Consider the following 18,173-nt stretch of genomic DNA (forward strand, 5'->3'; position numbering starts at 1 on the left):
AGATGAGTCTACAATATAATAAATGATACAATGCATGACACCACATATAAGTTACTACCCACTATGAAGGTAGTACCTAGACTAGTAACATGGCATATGTTAGTAGTCTAAGTTACTCCCCACTATGACCAGCCTGAAGGTAATATTTGCAAAATACTATGTGAATGAAGATGCAAATAAGAAACTCATTTAGCCTAACGCTGCATGGTATTAAGCTCATAAAGTTGAACCAACATAGCAGCAAAAACCAATAAATCCTTTTATTGAAGGGTGTGACTATTTCTCAGTTAAATGATATCCTCAAATCTCAGTTCCAAATCATGTTGCAACTCATAATTAACTACTAGAATCATGATGCAAATTAAATGGCGCAAAACTTAACTGTGCACGGAAGCTAGCTAGCAAATCCCTTTATTGAAAGCCACCGCGGATGTGGAACGCTGAAATGTACATGATCGATCGACCTACAGCTTTAGACGCGAACTACTCTGATTCAGACACTGGCATCGCCGACGCACGGTCACACTCCAGTTCAAACATACCACGGAACGCTGGCATCTTTTCCGCAGCAATGGCCACTGACACCTGCACCGAGCCTGGCTCCCTCCCGGCGACGAGCGCCATCTCACCGTCGTGGTTCATGGACGCCAGCTCAACCCTCGCCGGCCTCCCGAACCCGAAGTCAACTCCATACGCTGGGAACCACGGCGACCCCACCAGAATGACCGCGCGGCCCGGCGGGATGGCCGCGAACTTGGTGCACCACCGATCACGGTCAGCGAGCGGGTCACGCTTCACCTCCGCGACGGCCTCCTGTATGGCCAGGAGCGCCATGGCCGGCCCGGTCGGCCCCGCGAGAAGTGAACCGCTCAGCGAGGTCGTGCAGAAAGCGACGCAATTGCCGATATATGCCGCCGGCACCGGCGGCGACATATGGGCCCGACAGTCGGCGAGGAAGGCGGCGAATACTGGGGTGTCGTCGGTGAAGCCCCTGGCCCGCGCGATGGACACCCACCCATGAGCCGCAATCGTGGCGAACGTGGACGGCACTGTGCCGGTGTTCGCGGCGGCGGCCAGACACTGCTTGAGGCGCCGCACTGCGGACGCGGCGAACGTGAAGGTCCGTCGGCTGAGAGGGCGCCCTTGTTCCGACGGTGCATCTTGCTTTGGAGCAATCTGTAGGGGATCGTTAGTTTGTGACAGAATGCGAAAGCAGGGCAAAAGAAACATGGTGGCGGGCTGGCAGCTATCAACTTGGGTACATGCATGAATGATTGCTATCAACTTCAAAAGCTAGCAATCTGAATTTCTCTTAGGTGGCTACATGCAACATCTTACAGAACAATGCGAGCGCTCACCCTGGGGAAGTCGGGCGCGAGTTGCTGCAAGTATAAACTGGATAGGTCATCGTCCCCGTCGAACCGAACCAACGTCCGGTCATGCAGCGGCTCCGGCCCAGCCCACACCTGGCCTTCCTTGACACCAGCCGCTGCCAACGACCACATTTCCAAGAACCGCCACAGGCCATTCCCATCGGCCGCCGAGTGATGCACCGCCACCCCAACCGCCACGCCACCGGCGCCTCCGACGAACTCTGTCACCTGCACATGCACCCACGCGTTTCATTCTGCTACGAAAAACGTGGCAGACCGAAAAGAAAAAAAAATACTAATGGTAATTGCAGGCGTGCTGTGGCGTACCTGCGCCGCCATCACAGGCGCCGGGAGCTCGTCCCGACGGATGTCCGGAGCGAGCTGCCGGAGCGCCTCCTCGTCGTACTCCTCGACGAGCTTGTCGAACTGGTGGTCCGTCTCGGCCTCGACGAACGCGACACTGCAGGCGCCCTCCCCCTCCTCCGGGAGGACGATTGACAGGCCGAGGGGATCCGACGAGTAGGTGAGGACGCCGGCGAACGGGTGGAAGGACGGGAGCACCTGCTCGAGGGATGACCTGAGTTCGGCGGCGACGTCCGAGAACGGGTGATGGCTGGCCGGTGAGCGGTAGAGGAAGACGCGGCGGACAGGGGGCAGCGTGACCCAGTACGCATCGAAGGGAGACAGCGGGACTCTCCGACCCGGTTCCGGCAGCGGCGTGCCGCCGGCCGGGAGGGCAATAGCCGAAGTTTTCCTCGGACGCACCATAGGCGTCATCTTCTCGGTCGCTTGGTCGGCCACTAGCAGAGACCTGCAGAGAGTGAAAGTGTATGAAGCGCGGAAGCGGCACGCAGCTGTATGCTTGTTCGATTAAAGCTCGAGCGGTGGTGCCTTTCTTGGCATGTTTCGGGCTTACGTCGAGTAGCCACGATGTGGAAAACACCTTGTTGGCTACTCAAGTCACGTCCGATTTTTTTTTTTTTTTTTTTGGAGCTCTCACGTCCGATTCCGAGGCAAAGAGTTTGAGTTTGACTCCAATTCGGCATCGGTCTTTTCTGTTTTCCGTATCTGCTGCTTCACGGTTTCAGGTCCTATTCTACCGAAGATAAATAGCTCCGGGGAAAACAGAAACGAAAAACCACAAAGGGAAACTCCATCTCTTCTTTGGTTTCATCTCGCCGGCGATCTATAGTCTCGGCTGCTGAAACTAAAGGATCCATGGAAGAAGAAAGGAAAGCTCCGAGTCTGCTGGAGATGTGCATCCGAAAGGCCATCGACAACCTGCGGCATATCCAGAGCGTGGACGGCGTGGACACGGCGCTGCTGCGCAGGATCCTGCCCCACTGCGACTTGGAGCAGCTGACCCGTATCAAGAGCCGCACGGCGACGGACCTGACCCCGGTCACCGACGTCCTCTGGCAGGGGTTCTACCGGCGGCAGTTCGGCGAGGAGCACACGAGCCGCGTCGTGGACAGGATGCAGCGGGCCGGGGCACGGTACAAGTGGAAGGATCTCTTCAAGGCCAAGACAAAGCAGCAGAAGGAGGTGGAAGACCGGATGGTGGAGGCGCTGACGAACAAGTGCCTGGCGCGGAACGCCGAGAGGCAGAGCAGGGCCATCAAGCGCTTCACGAAGGTGCAGCCAAGCAGTTGCAAACGAAGCTATTTCGGAGGAGGACCGAGCGGCATGTCCTCTGGTTCCGGCTACAAGAACCCGATGTTGAAGAAGGCGAGGATGGAGGTTGACATTCGGGCGAGAATGGAAGCTCCTTTTTGCAGGAGGTCGGCTCAGCCAATGACGAGCCATGGACAGCTGATGAGGACGACGGCGATCGGTAGATCCAACTCGACCAGCACCATTGCTAAACCAAGTGCTTTGAATAGGCCGAACCAAAACAACAGGTCCAGGTTCTAGATGAAGCGCCATCCTCCTAACTCCGGCCAGGGCTCTCATCTTCATCTTGCAAACATTTTTTTTCTTTGAACAAGTTGGTTCTGCTTGCCATTCTGAAGTCCTTTTACCTCAAGAACGAGCAGTGTTTGTAGCTGGCTCAGTTGAGCCCGTGTATCTTAAGGATGTAAGCGCAACAAATGTATGTAGCCGAATAGGTGTAACAAGCTTCGTTAAAAAGCAGTAATTTTAATGATTGACCTCACTTGTCAGTGCTTAGCTCGAGGCTTACTTAGACTCGATGATACCAATGTTGATAGACAGCTAACTAGTCCTAGTACTGTACACTGAGGTTGTCAAACTGCTCAGTCTATGTTAGCAAATAATTTTCCATGTTTTGTTCAATTACTTGTTTTACAACTTCCAAGAGTAGAGTGCCTGAAAAATTAGAGGCCCAAAGGTAATACGTATGTGCAGCAGTCATTTTATCACCAAAGTCCCCAGGGTGACCCAATAACCCATCTTTGTGCCGCAGGAAAACTTTAGCTCTTTGTCTAAACATGTAATTGATCAGTTGAAAAGACACATGTAACTGCATAGTTAAAACAAGTGAGGTAGCCAGAATATGCTTTCGGCCAATTTGTATTTAAGATGTAATGATGCAATTCATATTTTTATGGGAAGCTTCGGAACAAGAGTTTGCAGGACCTGTATATTAGCTGCAAGTAGTTCAAATTTAGAATGTTAAGAAAGTTGTGTATTTTTACAAATAAGAGGGAGTACATGTTTTTAATTTGTAACAAACAACGATCAAAGGATGCGCAACATATTTCAACATCTATTTTTTCTAGAAACCCAACCTTATTTTTTCTTAAAAATAGTTCTAGAAGTACCTATAGTTGCTCTCAATCTAGCATACTAGCATGATTGGATTGGAGGCAAGAAGAAGAGGTGGGTTGGCCAGTTTTGCGCCCGAAATGTGTCGTTCTCAGATGACTAGTGTTATCAGTTACAAGCGAGTAAAGATCAGTGGTAACGCTCAACACTTCTCTCGCGGGGGATTTATTTAGGGAGGTTGTGGGTATGTTCTTTGACGCATCAAAGTTTCACCTGCACCGACCTGCTCTCCTGATGCCGTTACCATCAGCCACCTCCATATATACGCATTGGGCGCCTTGGCTCGCCCTTGTCGGTAGGGTCCTACGTGTTGTTGGCAAGCGAACCCTTAAATGAAGAAAGTGCAATTGAAACAATCCAGAATAGAAAAATAATATTTGGATTGTAATTAGGCTCCTCTACTCTAGTCGTCCATCTGTTGTAGTTGTCATAGCTTTCAGGGTTGGGTTCTGATAGAACCCTAACCATATAGACCTCCTCTCTTTGCTCATATATAGGACTTAGAAGAGTGACTTCTCCCCGATAAGGGTTTAGAGTATAGAGAGGATGCCTTTCTATAAATATTAGTAATAGTAAAAGACAGAAATCAAACAGTAGATTAGATGTTGCGTCCTCCGGTATTTCTTTTTATCAACTTTTTCGAAGATTGGTTGGACTTGAATTCCCACTTCATTGCTTTTTTATCTGTCCTCATGTTTTGCTAATAGCAGTGCACGAGGTATTGCGCGTTGCTAGCAAAAAGTTCATGAAGCTAAAAGAAAGGCCGCACCACTGCTGAGGGCTTGGCCGAGAAGGACATCGACGGAGTGGTCGCCCTTGCAAAGGTGGACGAGGCAGAATGTGACGGTGAGGCTACAGGTTAAATGAGCTACTTGTCATGGAAGCTTTGTCGTTGTTGAATTCTCGCCAGGCGGCAGCTTCCTTTCCGCTCTATCTTCAAGCCTCTATGCGATAGTGCGACCATGTGCTGCATGTCGTGGAGGAGACACGTGTGGCAAAATCCATGGCGAAGATCCTGTCTGGCGAGCCGATGCATATATGATCTCCTTTTAAATTTTTCTTTGGAGTGGAGCCGTTTCTTTATGCTTGCTTCATAGAAAACCCCTATTTTTGACACTTAGAAAATGGAAAATGATTTCTTTCCAAAATGTTGGAAACTTATTTCCGCCATGTATTCTGCCATGTCAATATTAATATTCACATATGTGAAAAAATTGACTCATTATCATGAAAATTATTTTTATTACATTACACAACTTTTTAATAATAGAACCGTGTGTGATTGACTCCTACGTCACATACCCTTTTAAAGTGAAACGGTGTGCGAATTAAATTGGCAAAAGGTATTGAAATTGGTAAGCGCAAATAGAAAGCTTCAAAATTCGTAAATGCGTGCGCGCTATCCAATAAATATGGTCTAGTTTTTATAATTGAAAGTTGGAGCGGCACCATTTTTCACCATATCATTTTATGTTTGCTTCACAAAAAATCTGTCTTTAGCACTTAGAAAATGGAAAATGTTTTTTTTTTGTAAGAGAAACTGGGAAACTCAATAAGGCTCCCGGGTGTGTATGCTCCCTTTACCGAAATATCATATTTTGAAGTTTCAAAAAATAAATTGACAAAAAATTCTACATCTACATCTCCATAATATATGTGTGTTCGTCAAGTTTCACGAAAACCCGATAACTTTGGTGCTCTATGTACAAAAGAGAAAACAATTCTTGTGAAAAGTCTTATTTTTAGAACCAAATTTTGTCTTCTTTGCACATGCTACGGAACAAGTCAATTTTTCGTGAAACTACTTTTTGAGCATGTTGCACGTGAAGATGTTTGTGTGAATTTTTTGTTTCATTTTTTTTGATATTTTAAAATGTGTCTATGGTGCATTTCAAAATACGGGAGCATATGCTCCGATGTGCCAAAACATCACTTTAGAGAAACTCTAAAACTGACTTTAACAATGTTGTTTGCCATGGAAATATAGATTCTATACAAAAGAAGACATATTATTATGAAAATCAGCTTTTTTGTGCATCGCAGACAATTTTCATTTCCATGCCGTGTGTGATTGCCTCCTACATAACACGCGGTTTTATAAGGAAGCCATGTGCGATACATCACATACCCTTCCATAAACAAAACAAAAAAACACATGTGATACATACACACATAAAGAAAATAGTATGTGGTACATCACACCACACATGCTATTTCTAACATCTCGGGAGGGTTTGATTTTCCGTGTGTGATGGGGGGCTTAAAATGTTCGTTCTGTACTAGTGCAGTTCAGTGACCACAGAATTCTTCCTCGAAATAGGCTCTCGGCCCGATATATTAATATAGCAATCGACCGATACAATAAGCACGCTGGGACCGCAGCACAACCAAAGCCCAAAAGAACAAAAGAGAAAGAGGACAAAGAAAACAATGCCAACACGGCAGCTTGACAAGAACAAAGACGACTCACAACCGCTGCGCCCTCCGGAGAAATCCACCACACACCAAGCACACAGAAACGCCGCATATCAAGCAACACCTTCAACAAGGAAAATGACGACAACTTCGCTGCTGCCCGGATTAATCCTAGGGTTTCCCCCGATACGTGGAAGGGATTGGGAAAGAGGGACAACCGACGCCCTTCAGGAAGTTAAGGCGACACCCGCAGGCGTCACCGCGTCGGTGTCGGGCATGCCGACTAGGATTTCTCCCGCCCACCAAATCCACAAACCAGTGGAAGGGATTGGGAAAGAGGGACAACCGACGCCCTTCAGGAAGGTAGGGTGACACCCGCAGGCGTCACCGCGTCGGTGTCGGGCATGCCGACTAGGATTTCTCCCGCCCACCAAATCCACAAACCCAGACGATCTGATGTGCTCCACCTAGCTTGCCACCCACCACCACACGCCACCGCGGTCTTGAAGCCATCCTCGCCATCAAGCTATGGACCTCGGAGCAGGGCCTAGATGCAGAGAAGAGAGGTAGCCGGGTCGGGGGTACCAGTGCCTCAGCCGCGCGAGAGGGAACTACCTCCACCGCCTTCGCGGTAGCCAAGCGGACATGGCAGAGGTCAAACCAGGCCCACCTGGCCCGGCCGGGTCCTCCCGGCCCCGTAAAGCCCCCATGGCCATGCTGCAGCAGGCCGGCCAGAGCACCGCCGCCCCCAGCCACCGCCGCCGCGCCTTCTCTGCCTCCAGGGAGCATCACCGGCGCGCCAGGAGCAGACAGCGCGTCCAACCCATATGGGCCCCAATCTAGGCCCAGATCTGGGCCGACCAGCCCGCCCTAGCACCAGCGCCGGCGCTGCTCTGCCGCCAACGATGGCACCGCCACTGCTCCTCCCAGACGTCGTGCGGGAATCATGCCGCCATGCCGGACCGTCGCCGGCCGAGGAGCACCACCCGGCCGCACCTACCCCGCGCAGGCGCAGACCGAGAGGGGAAGAGCGAGGGGACGCCGGCGCCGTTCAGGCCTTGCCTGGCGACGCCCGCCGACGACGGAGGGGGAGAGAAGGAGGAGGGGGCGCGAGACGCGGGGCGGCGGCGGCGCGGCCCCGTCGCCCGCGGGGGACGACGCGGTCGCGAGTCGCAGAGCGTTTTTCTCGGGGGACCACAGAATTCGAGTGGCATACTTCATAATACACATAGGTGTATCTGCAACTATACCTTCTGTCATTGTCACCTGAGTAACATGACAGTTAAATGCAAAATGCTTACCAATCGAGCGTCATCTTTTTAAACTAAGTATGTTTGTAATGCATACTGAGTATATATCATCTCGGTTAGCTGATTGTACAAGTTCATTAACACCCGACGCAATAATAGCTGAGGCTGAGGCGTACCTGCAGCCCGTGCTAGCTGATCACTGATCGAAGGATAAGCCAGGCAATGGCCCTCCTCATTGGCCGTGGTTTTGTGTTGCAGACTCACGTCCGACTCGGATATGCGACAGGAAAAGAGTTCGAGTTTGATTCCAGTTCTGCATCCGCTGCTGCTTCACGGTTTCAGGTCCGATTCTACTGGAGATAAATAGCTCCGGGCAAAACAGAAACGAAAACCACAAAGGCAAAAACAGAAGCCCGCCGACTTCTATCTTTGGTTTCATCTCGCCGGCGATCTAATCTTGGGGCATCACCGTCAATCAGCAAAGAAACTACTCGGGATGGAAGCAGAAGGGAAAGCTCCGAGTCTGCTGGAGCTGTGCGTCCGAAAGGCCATCGACAACCTGCGGCGCATCGAGAGCGTGGACGGCGTGGACACGGCGCTGCTGCGCAGGATCCTGCCCCACTGCGACCTGGAGCAGCTGACCCGCATCGAGAGCCGCACGGCGACAGACCTGACCCCGGTCACGGACGTGCTGTGGAAGGGGTTCTACCGGCGGCAGTTCGGCGAGGAGCACACGAGCCGCGTCGTGGACAGGATGCAGCGGGCCGGGGCGCGGTACAAGTGGAAGGATCTCTTCAAGGCGAAGACAAAGCAGCAGAAGGAGGTGGAAGACAGGATGGTGGAGGCGCTGACGAACAAGTGCCGGGCGCGGAACGCCGAGAGGCAAAGCAGGGCCATCAAGCGATTCACGAAGGTGCAGCCAAGCAGTTGCAAACGAAGCTATTTCGGAGGAGGACCAAGCGGCATGTCCTCCGGTTCCGGCTACAAGAACCCGATGTTGAAGAAGGCAAGGATGGAGGTTGACATTCGGGCGAGAATGGAAGCTCCTTTTTGCAGGAGGTCGGCTCAGCCAACGACGAGCCATGGACAGCCGATGAGGACGACGGCGATCGGTAGACCCAACTCGACCAGCACCATTGCTAAACCAAGTGCTTTGAATAGGACGAACCAAAACAACAGGTCCAGGTTCTAGATGAAGCGCCATCCTCCTAACTCCGGCCGGGGCTCTCATCTTCATCTTGCAAACATTTTTTTTCTTTTAACAAGTTGGTTCTGCTTGCCATTCTGAAGTCCTTTTACCTCAAGAACGAGCAGTGTTTGTAGCTGGCTCAGTTGAGCCCGTGTATCTTAAGGATGTAAGCGCAACAAATGTATGTAGCCGAACAGGTGTAACAAGCTTCGTTAAAAAGCAGTAATTTTAATGATTGACCTCACTTGTCAGTGCTTAGCTCGAGGCTTACTTAGACTCGATGATACCAATGTTGATAGACAGCTAACTAGTCCTAGTACTGTACACTGAGGTTGTCAAACTGCTCAGTCTATGTTAGCAAATAATTTTCCATGTTTTGTTCAGTTCCTTGTTTTACAACTTCCAAGAGTAGAGTGCCTGAAAAAGTAGAGGCCCAAAGGTAATATGTGCAGCAGTCATTTTATCACCAAAGTCCCCCCAGGGTCACCCAATAACCCATCTCTGTGCCGCAGGAAAACTTTAGCTCTTTGTCTAAACATGTAATTGATCAGTTGAAAAGACACATGTAACTGCATAGTTAAAACAAGTGAGGTAGCCAGAATATGCTTTCGGCGAATTTGTATTTAAGATGTAATGATGCAATTCATATTTTTATGGGAAGCTTCGGAACAAGAGTTTGCAGGACCTACATATTAGCTGCAAGTAGTTCAAATTTAGAATGTTAAGAAAGTAGTGTATTCTTACGAATAAGAGGGAGTACATGTTTGTAAGTTGTAACAAACAACGATCAAAGGATGCGCAACATATTTTCCAAGGTTTGGGAAAGCGGAAAAAAGCGGTCGCTTAAACGCGATGTAGCGTGAAGCGGAGGGGTACCGCGTTGATTAGGGCCAAAGCGGCTAATTAAGCGCTAGGCACGCTTAATCATTACGCTTTATTTAAAATCTTGATTAGGCACGCGTGAGCGTTGAAAACGCAACTCCGAAGCGTTACGTGCGGTAACTTTTGGGCCCGCGAGAAATTACCGGGACACGGTAACTTTTGGCACGAGCGCGGGGTTTAGCACGAGGATTAGCGCGCCCAATCGGGCTATAAAACCATCATCGATACATCCCCTCTTAATTGCAATCGACATCACCATCAAAGCCGACGGTGGAGGAACTGCTCCTCCGCGTCTAGCCCATCCCTGCTGCAAGCAATTCCCGGCCATTCCGTTGTCTCCCCGACATGAAATTTGGCTTGAAATTCTTGATTTCCAAATAATACATGTTCTTTGGCCTGAAATCCTGATTTTCTCTAGTTTTTGGTCCCCAAGTTGACTAAGTCAAGAACGCTTTAGCACCGTTTAAGCACGCACTAAATGCATAAGCTCTAGGCGGAAGGCCACCGCACTGATTACGCTTTCCGCTTTCCTGAACCTTGATATTTTCACATCTATTTTTTCTACAAACCCAACCTTATTTTTTCTTAAAAATGGTTCTAGAAGTACCTATAGTTACACTCAATCTAGCATACTAGCATGATTGGATTGGAGGCAAGAAGAAGAGGTGGGTTGGCCAGTTTAGCGCTCGGAACGTGTTGATCTCAGATGACTAGTGTTATCACTGACAAGCGAGTAAAGATCAGTGGTAATGCTCAACACTCATCTCGCGGGGGATTTAGGGAGGCCATGGGTATGTTCTTTGACGCATCAATGTTTCACCTGCACCAGCCTGCTCTCCCGATGTCGTCACCGTCAGTCGCCTCCATATATACGCATTGGGTGCCTTCGCTCACCCATGTCGATGGGGTCCTACGTGTTGTTGGCAAGCGAACCCTTGAATGAAGAAAGTGCAATTGAAATAATCAAGAACAGAAAAAATAATGTTTGGATTGGAATTAGGCTCCTCTACTCTAGTCACCCATCACTAGTAGATAAACCCCCCTTTAGTACCGGTTCTAGAGGGCCTTTAGTACCGGTTTTGGAACCGGTACTAAAGATCCGGTACTAAAGCCTCCGGTACTAAAGGTGCCTCCACGTGGCCCCAGACGAGCCTGCGGGGTTGCAGACCTTTGGTACCGGTTCGTAACACGAACCCGTACTAAAGGTTGGCTTTTTTTTTTCTCTTTTTGATTTTTTTTAAATTAATTTTTTTCCAATTTTTTATTTGAATTGTTTAACCACTTAATCACACTATACACACATTTATCACTAAGCATTCTTAATTTCAATCTAAATTACTCGATTCTACTAACACACTTCCCCACAGGTCACCCATCCTCAGACTACTCCAGCGCTAGGACGCTTAACTTCTTAGTTCCTTCCCTATGAGCTACCTACAAACAACTAATGCTTACCTGACAATAGTATCCAATCAATCCTATTAACCCATGGACTATGATGTCACACACATTTATTTTATGACTCGAAATAATTATTTAAATAAAAATAAATAAATCATGAATAATAATCTTGAATTAAAATATTCTTGAATGAAAATAATAATTAACTTATTTGTCTTTTCCATTTAATATTGAATAATTCATATCTGCAAATCCGTAAATCAAAATTTGACAAATAATATGTCAAAATCGATTAGAAAAATGAGAGAAATCCAAATATGACATCCATATCATCCACATCCATGCACCTCTTTTGAAAATGACAAATTCTTGCCGATTTGGCTGGAAACGGGTAAAATTTGAATTGCAGGTGCATCGTAGTTTGCTCATGATTTTTGGAAAAAATCATTTTTCGGTACACAACTACCTATTTCATCAGAGATAGACAAAGAGTTTCTCAATATTCAACCCCTAGCTACAAATGGTCGTGCCCGCCGTCTTGACTTTTTCCTGAAACCGGCTTAGAAAATTCTACAAAATTCACAAAAATTCAAAAATTCTACCAATAGCACCACCATCAGCACCACCAGCACCGACCCCAACAACACCACCATCAGCACCACCAGCACCCCCAGCAGGTCAGGTGAAGAAGGCAAGGAAGAGAGGAGCCAAGAAGGGCGCATCTTCGAGCCAGCCTGCTCCTATAGTTTTGGCTGCTGAAACTAAACGATCCATGGAAGAAGAAAGGAAAAAGTATCCCTCGCCGTAGCCTCCAACCGTGTACAGACCTCCGTAAATAGGTCTCGGTTCTCCACCCGCTGAAGAGGTAACCACGAACAGAGAATACATGTACATCTGTAGATGACCTGCAACAAAGAACAATTTTTATCGTTAAAAATCTTGTCATTTCTACTTAGCCAAAGCGCCCATATAACTGCAAGCGCCCCCATGCTAAGAAGCAACTTAAACCTTGACCCGACACCTTGAAGCCAGTTGCCAAAGACATTGGCCACACTAGTCGGGGGATACAGGGTAGACGCTACTTGGATGACTGACCAAATAGATCTCGCAAAATGGCACTGGAAAAAAAAGTGTTTAATAGTTTCATCATAACGATACAAAACACACCTTGAACTTCCGTGCCAATTCCACTTAACAAGATTATCCTTAGTATGATTTTTTGTAGAATTGGGGTGGGCATGACAATGCAAACCCTAGATTGTTTTCTATTCCTACATATTTCCTATCCTAAGAATCAAACATGCCGTAAATGGTGACACTCAAAAAAATAAGGTTAGCTGATTGTACAAGTTTATTAACACTCGACACGATAATAGCTGAGGCTAGCCATAGTGCTAGTATCATAGCTAGTATCATGCATCCTAGCCCCACCAAAAATGCTGATGTGGCAGGTAATTATGGATGAGAGAGGAGATTAGGCTGGTCATAGTGCATAGTATCATATTGTAGTATCATGCATATGATACTTGTCTATGATACTATCACTATAGTGGGTGATATTATAGAGTAGTATCATAATCCTCTAAATTTATTGTTTTGTAGAATCCCAATACAAAATGTGTGTACAAGATCTATTTAGCATTAGCTTTTCTCGTAATGTGCGCTATGATACAGTATCCATCTATGTTACTCTAATCTTATCTCTCCTCATTAATTAGATGCCACATCAGCATTTTTGTGGGCCTAAGATGCATGATACTACCTATGATACTAGCACTATGGCCAGCCTAACATAGGTAGATACTGTATCATAGCGCACATCACGAGAAAAGTTAGTATCAAATAAATCTTGTACACAAATTTGTATTGAGATTCTATAAATCAATTAATATAGCAAAACTATGATACTAGTCTATGATACTATGCATTATGAATCTAGTATCATAGAAAAGTATAATATACATGATACTACTATATGATACACCCACTATGGCCAGCCTGAGCCGTACCTGCAGCCCGTACCTGCAGCCCGTGCTGATTACTGATCGATGGATAAACCACACAATGGTCTCATCATTGGCCGTGTTTTTTTGTTGGAGACTCACGTCGGAGTTCCGACTCGGATATGCCGAATTGGCCCATCGGTGCTACTGTCGTGTTCACAATTAATGATGCGAGTACAAGCTAGTAGATGCACCAATTCGACTTCGAGTATGATCCGCTTGTTTGCGACTCACGTCTGACTGATCCGATATGCGAAAGGAAAAGAGTTCGAGTATGACTCCTGTTCCGCATTCGTCTTCACGGTTTCACGTCCTATTCTACGGGAGATAAATACCTCCGGGGAAAACAGAAGAGAAAGCCACAGAGGGAAACTCGACCTCTTCTTTGCTTTCGTTTCGCATCGACGTTCGGCGATCCATTCTCGGCGCATCGCCGTGAACCATCAGGAATTCAGGATGGAAGCAGAAGGGAAAGCTCCGAGTCTGCTGGAGATGTGCATCCGAAAGGCCATCGACAACCTGCGGCGCATCGAGAGCGTGGACGGCGTGGACACGGCGCTGCTGCGCAGGATCCTGCCCCACTGCGACCTGGAGCAGCTGACCCGCATCGAGAGCCGCACGGCGACGGACCTGACCCCGGTCACCGACGTCCTCTGGCAGGGGTTCTACCGGCGGCAGTTCGGCGACGAGCACACGGGCCGCGTCGTCGACAGGATGCAGCGGGCCGGGGCGCGGTACAAGTGGAAGGATCTCTTCAAGGCGAAGACAAAGCAGCAGAAGGAGGTGGAAGACAGGATGGTGGAGGCGCTGACGAACAAGTGCCGGGCGCGGAACGCCGAGAGGCAGAGCAGGGCCATCAAGCGATTCACGAAGGTGCAGCCAAGCAGTTGCAAACGAAGCTATTTCGGAAGAGGACCGAGCGGCATGTCCTCCGGTTCCGGCTACAAGAACCCGATGTTGAAGAAGGCGAGGATGGAGGTTGACATTCGGGCGAAGATGGAAGCTCCTTTTTGCAGGAGGTCTACAACGAGTCATGGACAGCCAATGAGGACGATGACAATCCGTAGACCCAACTCGACCAGCACCATTACCAAACCAACTGCTGTGAATAGGCCGAACCAAAACAACAGATCCAGGTTCTAAATGAAGCGCCATTTCATGAAGTCCTTGTACAGAAGTGCTTGTACCTAGCTCAACTGAGCGCTTGTATCTTAAGGCAGTACAAATGTATGTAGCTGAACATGTTTAACAAGCTTCGTTAAAAAAAGTAATTTGACAGCAAAATTGATGATTAGCCCCACTTGTCAGTGATTAGCTCGAAGCTTACTTAGACTCGAGGGCAAGGCGGGATACCAATGTTGATAAACAGCTAACTAGTGTTAGTACTGTAAACTGATCAGTCTATGTTAGCAATTTTCCATGTTTTGTTCAGTTCCTTGTTTTACAACTTCCAAGAGCAAGAGCATCTCCCGCCGCGTCCCCCCAAACGGTGCCGGATCAAGCGTTTGGGGGACGTGTTTTGTTCGTGCCGCGTTTGGGGGACGTCGATTCCCAGCCACGTCCCTCAAACGCTGCCCCCAAACTTTTCTTATAGGATTTTCAAAAACCCTTATTAAACATAGCACACAAATAAATATGTTTGCCAAAATTGTTTTCAAATTAAAATACAACAAATAATAAAATAACTAACGCTTCGCTATCGAATAACTTTTTCTACCCCTATTCTCTTTTTCTTTGTATCAACTATAAACCATTGGATTGTCTTCAATTGGATGGGGGAATCCAATTGACAGCCTCGATTCGTATCCTGGCTCGTCGAAACTTAGGTAATTAACTTCTTCTCCTTAACCCAAAAACAAATGGGATCAAACTCCGATTCAAATAGGAGGAGTACGCCATGCTAATGTGCCTTGGATGATCCACATCTTCGGGTCAGGCGCTGATGAGCACATTGAACTATCCATGTGGCTGAGAGCCCTCACAGCCCAGGCACAACAACGCAATTATCAGGGGCGCGCTCTACCACTGAGCTAATAGCCCATCGCGCGGGCCTCCCAAAGAAAGGGAGGTGTGCTCAACGAGATCATTTTGAAATTGCTCGTGACCAATGCTGTCACGGATCTCTGCGTGCATGGCGAGAAAATCAGAAAAATCTACAGACAACTCATGATCAACCTCTGCAAGAGGGCTCTCACACTCATAGGGACCAACATGTCTTCTGACATGATTCTTGCGGTCATCCTGGATGATCATGTTGTGCATGATCACACAAGCCTGCATCACCTCCCACATTTGATCGTGAGACCAACTTAGACCAGAGTACCGAACAATTGAAAGTTAAGCTTGAAGCACACCAAATGCCCGCTCGCGAAGCAAAGTGGCAATTCTTCTGACCTGATGGAGCCGGGATTGTTTTGACAAAATTGACCCATTTTGGATATATACCATCGGCTAGATAATAGTCTTTGGTATATTGGTGGCCATTGATCTCATAGTTGCATGTTGGAGCATGACCTTCCACTAGTTTGCTGAACATCGGAGACTGCTGCAACACGTTGATGTCATTGTGTGATCCCACCATGCCAAAGAAAGAATACCAAATCCACATTTCATAATCTGCCACAGCTGCAATATCCATGACGCCCTTTGTATATACCTTGCCAAGCAAACGGGCAGTTCTTCCATGACCAGGGCATGAATCGATGCTTCCAAGCATCTCAGGGAATCTTCTCGCAGCATTTTGTGCCATGATCCTTGCAGTTTCTTCTTCAGTTGACCCTCTCAAGTAGTATTTGCCAAACTTTCCCACCACAGCTCGACAAAACTTGTACATGCACTCAATGGCAGTAGACTCACTCATGCGAAGGTAATCGTCCTGTGCATTGATAGCGTGTATACACACGTCCGTTGGGAACCCCAAGAGGAAGGTGTGATGCGTATAGAAGCAAGTTTTCCCTCAGTAAGAAACCAAGGTTTATCGAACCAGTAGGAGCCAAGAAGCACGTTGAAGGTTGATGGCGGCGGAGTGTAGTGCGGCGCAACACCAGTGATTCCGGCGCCAACGTGGAACCTGCACAACACAACCAAATTACTTTGCCCCAACGTGACAGTGAGGTTGTCAATCTCACCGGCTTGCTGTAACAAAGGATTAGATGTATAGTGTGGAAGATGATGTTTGCAGAAAACAGTAGAACAAGTATTGCAGTAGATTGTATTCGATGTAAAAGAATGGACCGGGGTCCACAGTTCACTAGAGGTGTCTCTCCCATAAGAAATAGCATATTGGGTAAACAAATTACAGTTGGACAATTGACAAATAAAGAAAGCATAACAATGCACATACATGTTATGATGAGTAGTGTGAGATTTAATTGGGCATTACGACAAAGTACATAGACCGCTATCCAGCATGCATCTATGCCTAAAAAGTCCACCTTCAGGTTATCATCCGAACCCCTTCCAGTATTAAGTTGCAAACAACAGACAATTGCATTAAGTATGGTGCGTAATGTAATCAACAAATACATCCTTAAATATAGAATTGATGTTTTATCCCTAGTGGCAACAGCACATCCACAACCTTAGAGGTTGCTGTCACTCCCCCAGATTCAATGGAGGCATGAACCCACTATCGAGCATAAATACTCCCTCTTGGAGTTACAAGCAATGACTTGGCCAGAGCCTCTACTAGCAACGGAGAGCATGCAAGATCATAAACAACACATAGATAGATTGATAATCAACATAGCATAGTATTCATTATTCATCGGATCCCAACAAACGCACATGTAGCTTTACAGATAGATAATCTTGATCATGTTAGGCAGCTCACAAGATCAGACAATGATAGCACAATGGGGAGAAGACGACCATCTAGCTACTGCTATGGACCCATAGTCCAGGGGTGAACTACTCACACATCAATCCGGAGGCGACCATGGCGGTCTAGAGTCCTCCGGGAGATGATTCCCCTCTCCGGCAGGGTGCCGGAGGCGATCTCCTGAATCCCTCGAGATGGGATTGGCGGTGGCGGCGTCTCTGGAAGGTTTTCCGTATCGTGGCTCTCGGTACTGGGGCTATTATCGACGAAGGCTTAAGTAGGCGGAAGGGCGGAGTCGGAGGAGTCACGGGGGCCCACACGACAGGGCCGCGCGGGCCCCCTGTAGGCCGCGCCGCCCTAGTGTGGCGGCGCCCCGTGGCCCCACTTCGTCTCCCCCTAGGTCTTCTGGAAGCTTTGTGGAAAAATAGGACCCTGGGCGTTGATTTCGTCCAATTCCGAGAATATTTCCTTACTAGGATTTCTGAAACCAAAAACAGCAGAAAACAGCAACTGGCTCTTCGGCATCTCGTTAATAGGTTAGTGCCGGAAAATGCATAATAATGACATGTAATGTGTATAAAACATGTGAGTATCATCATAAAAGTAGCATGGAACATAAGAAATTATAGATACGTTTGAGACGTATCAAGCATCCCCAAGCTTAGTTCCTACCCGTCCCGAGTAGGTAAACGATAACAAAGATAATTTCTTAAGTGACAATGCTACCAACATAATCTTGATCAATACTATTGTAAGCACATGTAATGAATGCAGCGATTTGAAACTATGGTAAATGTAATGAGTAAACAACTGAATCATATAGCAAAGACTTTTCATGAATAGTACTTTCAAGACAAGCATCAATAAGTCTTGCATAAGAGTTAACTCATAAAGCAATAGTTTCATAGTAAAGGTATTGAAGCAACACAAAGGAAGATTAAGTTTCAGTGGTTGCTTTCAACTTGTAACATGTATATCTCATGGATAGTTGTCAACATAAAGTAATATAACAAGTGCAATATGCAAGTATGTAGGAATCAATGCACAGTTAAC

The 18,173-nt window shown here is 47.5% G+C and overlaps 4 protein-coding genes across 4 annotated transcripts; 3 read left to right on the forward strand and 1 right to left on the reverse strand.

The window, feature by feature from the left end:
• Nucleotides 1-305: 305 nt before the first annotated feature.
• On the reverse strand, nucleotides 306-2,150 carry LOC127309130 (anthocyanidin 3-O-glucoside 6''-O-acyltransferase-like). The gene is made up of 3 exons (XM_071821838.1): nucleotides 1,701-2,150; nucleotides 1,359-1,601; nucleotides 306-1,176 (listed from the first exon to the last, which is right to left on the reverse strand). The coding sequence occupies exons 1-3, from the start codon at nucleotides 2,148-2,150 to the stop codon at nucleotides 484-486; spliced, it is 1,386 nt and encodes a 461-aa protein (XP_071677939.1). The 3' UTR covers nucleotides 306-483.
• Nucleotides 2,151-2,591: 441 nt separating this feature from the next.
• LOC127309089 (uncharacterized) lies at nucleotides 2,592-3,287 on the forward strand. The gene has a single exon (XM_051340070.1). The coding sequence runs from the start codon at nucleotides 2,592-2,594 to the stop codon at nucleotides 3,285-3,287; it is 696 nt and encodes a 231-aa protein (XP_051196030.1).
• Nucleotides 3,288-8,321: 5,034 nt separating this feature from the next.
• On the forward strand, nucleotides 8,322-9,017 carry LOC127309090 (uncharacterized). The gene has a single exon (XM_051340071.1). The coding sequence runs from the start codon at nucleotides 8,322-8,324 to the stop codon at nucleotides 9,015-9,017; it is 696 nt and encodes a 231-aa protein (XP_051196031.1).
• A 4,739-nt stretch (nucleotides 9,018-13,756) lies between these two features.
• Nucleotides 13,757-14,443, forward strand: LOC127309091 (uncharacterized). The gene has a single exon (XM_051340072.1). It carries the CDS (start codon nucleotides 13,757-13,759, stop codon nucleotides 14,441-14,443), a length of 687 nt encoding a protein of 228 aa, XP_051196032.1.
• Nucleotides 14,444-18,173: the final 3,730 nt, after the last annotated feature.

Source organism: Lolium perenne, chromosome 6 (assembly GCF_019359855.2).
Source record: "Lolium perenne isolate Kyuss_39 chromosome 6, Kyuss_2.0, whole genome shotgun sequence".
Classification (NCBI taxonomy): Eukaryota; Viridiplantae; Streptophyta; class Magnoliopsida; order Poales; family Poaceae; genus Lolium; species Lolium perenne.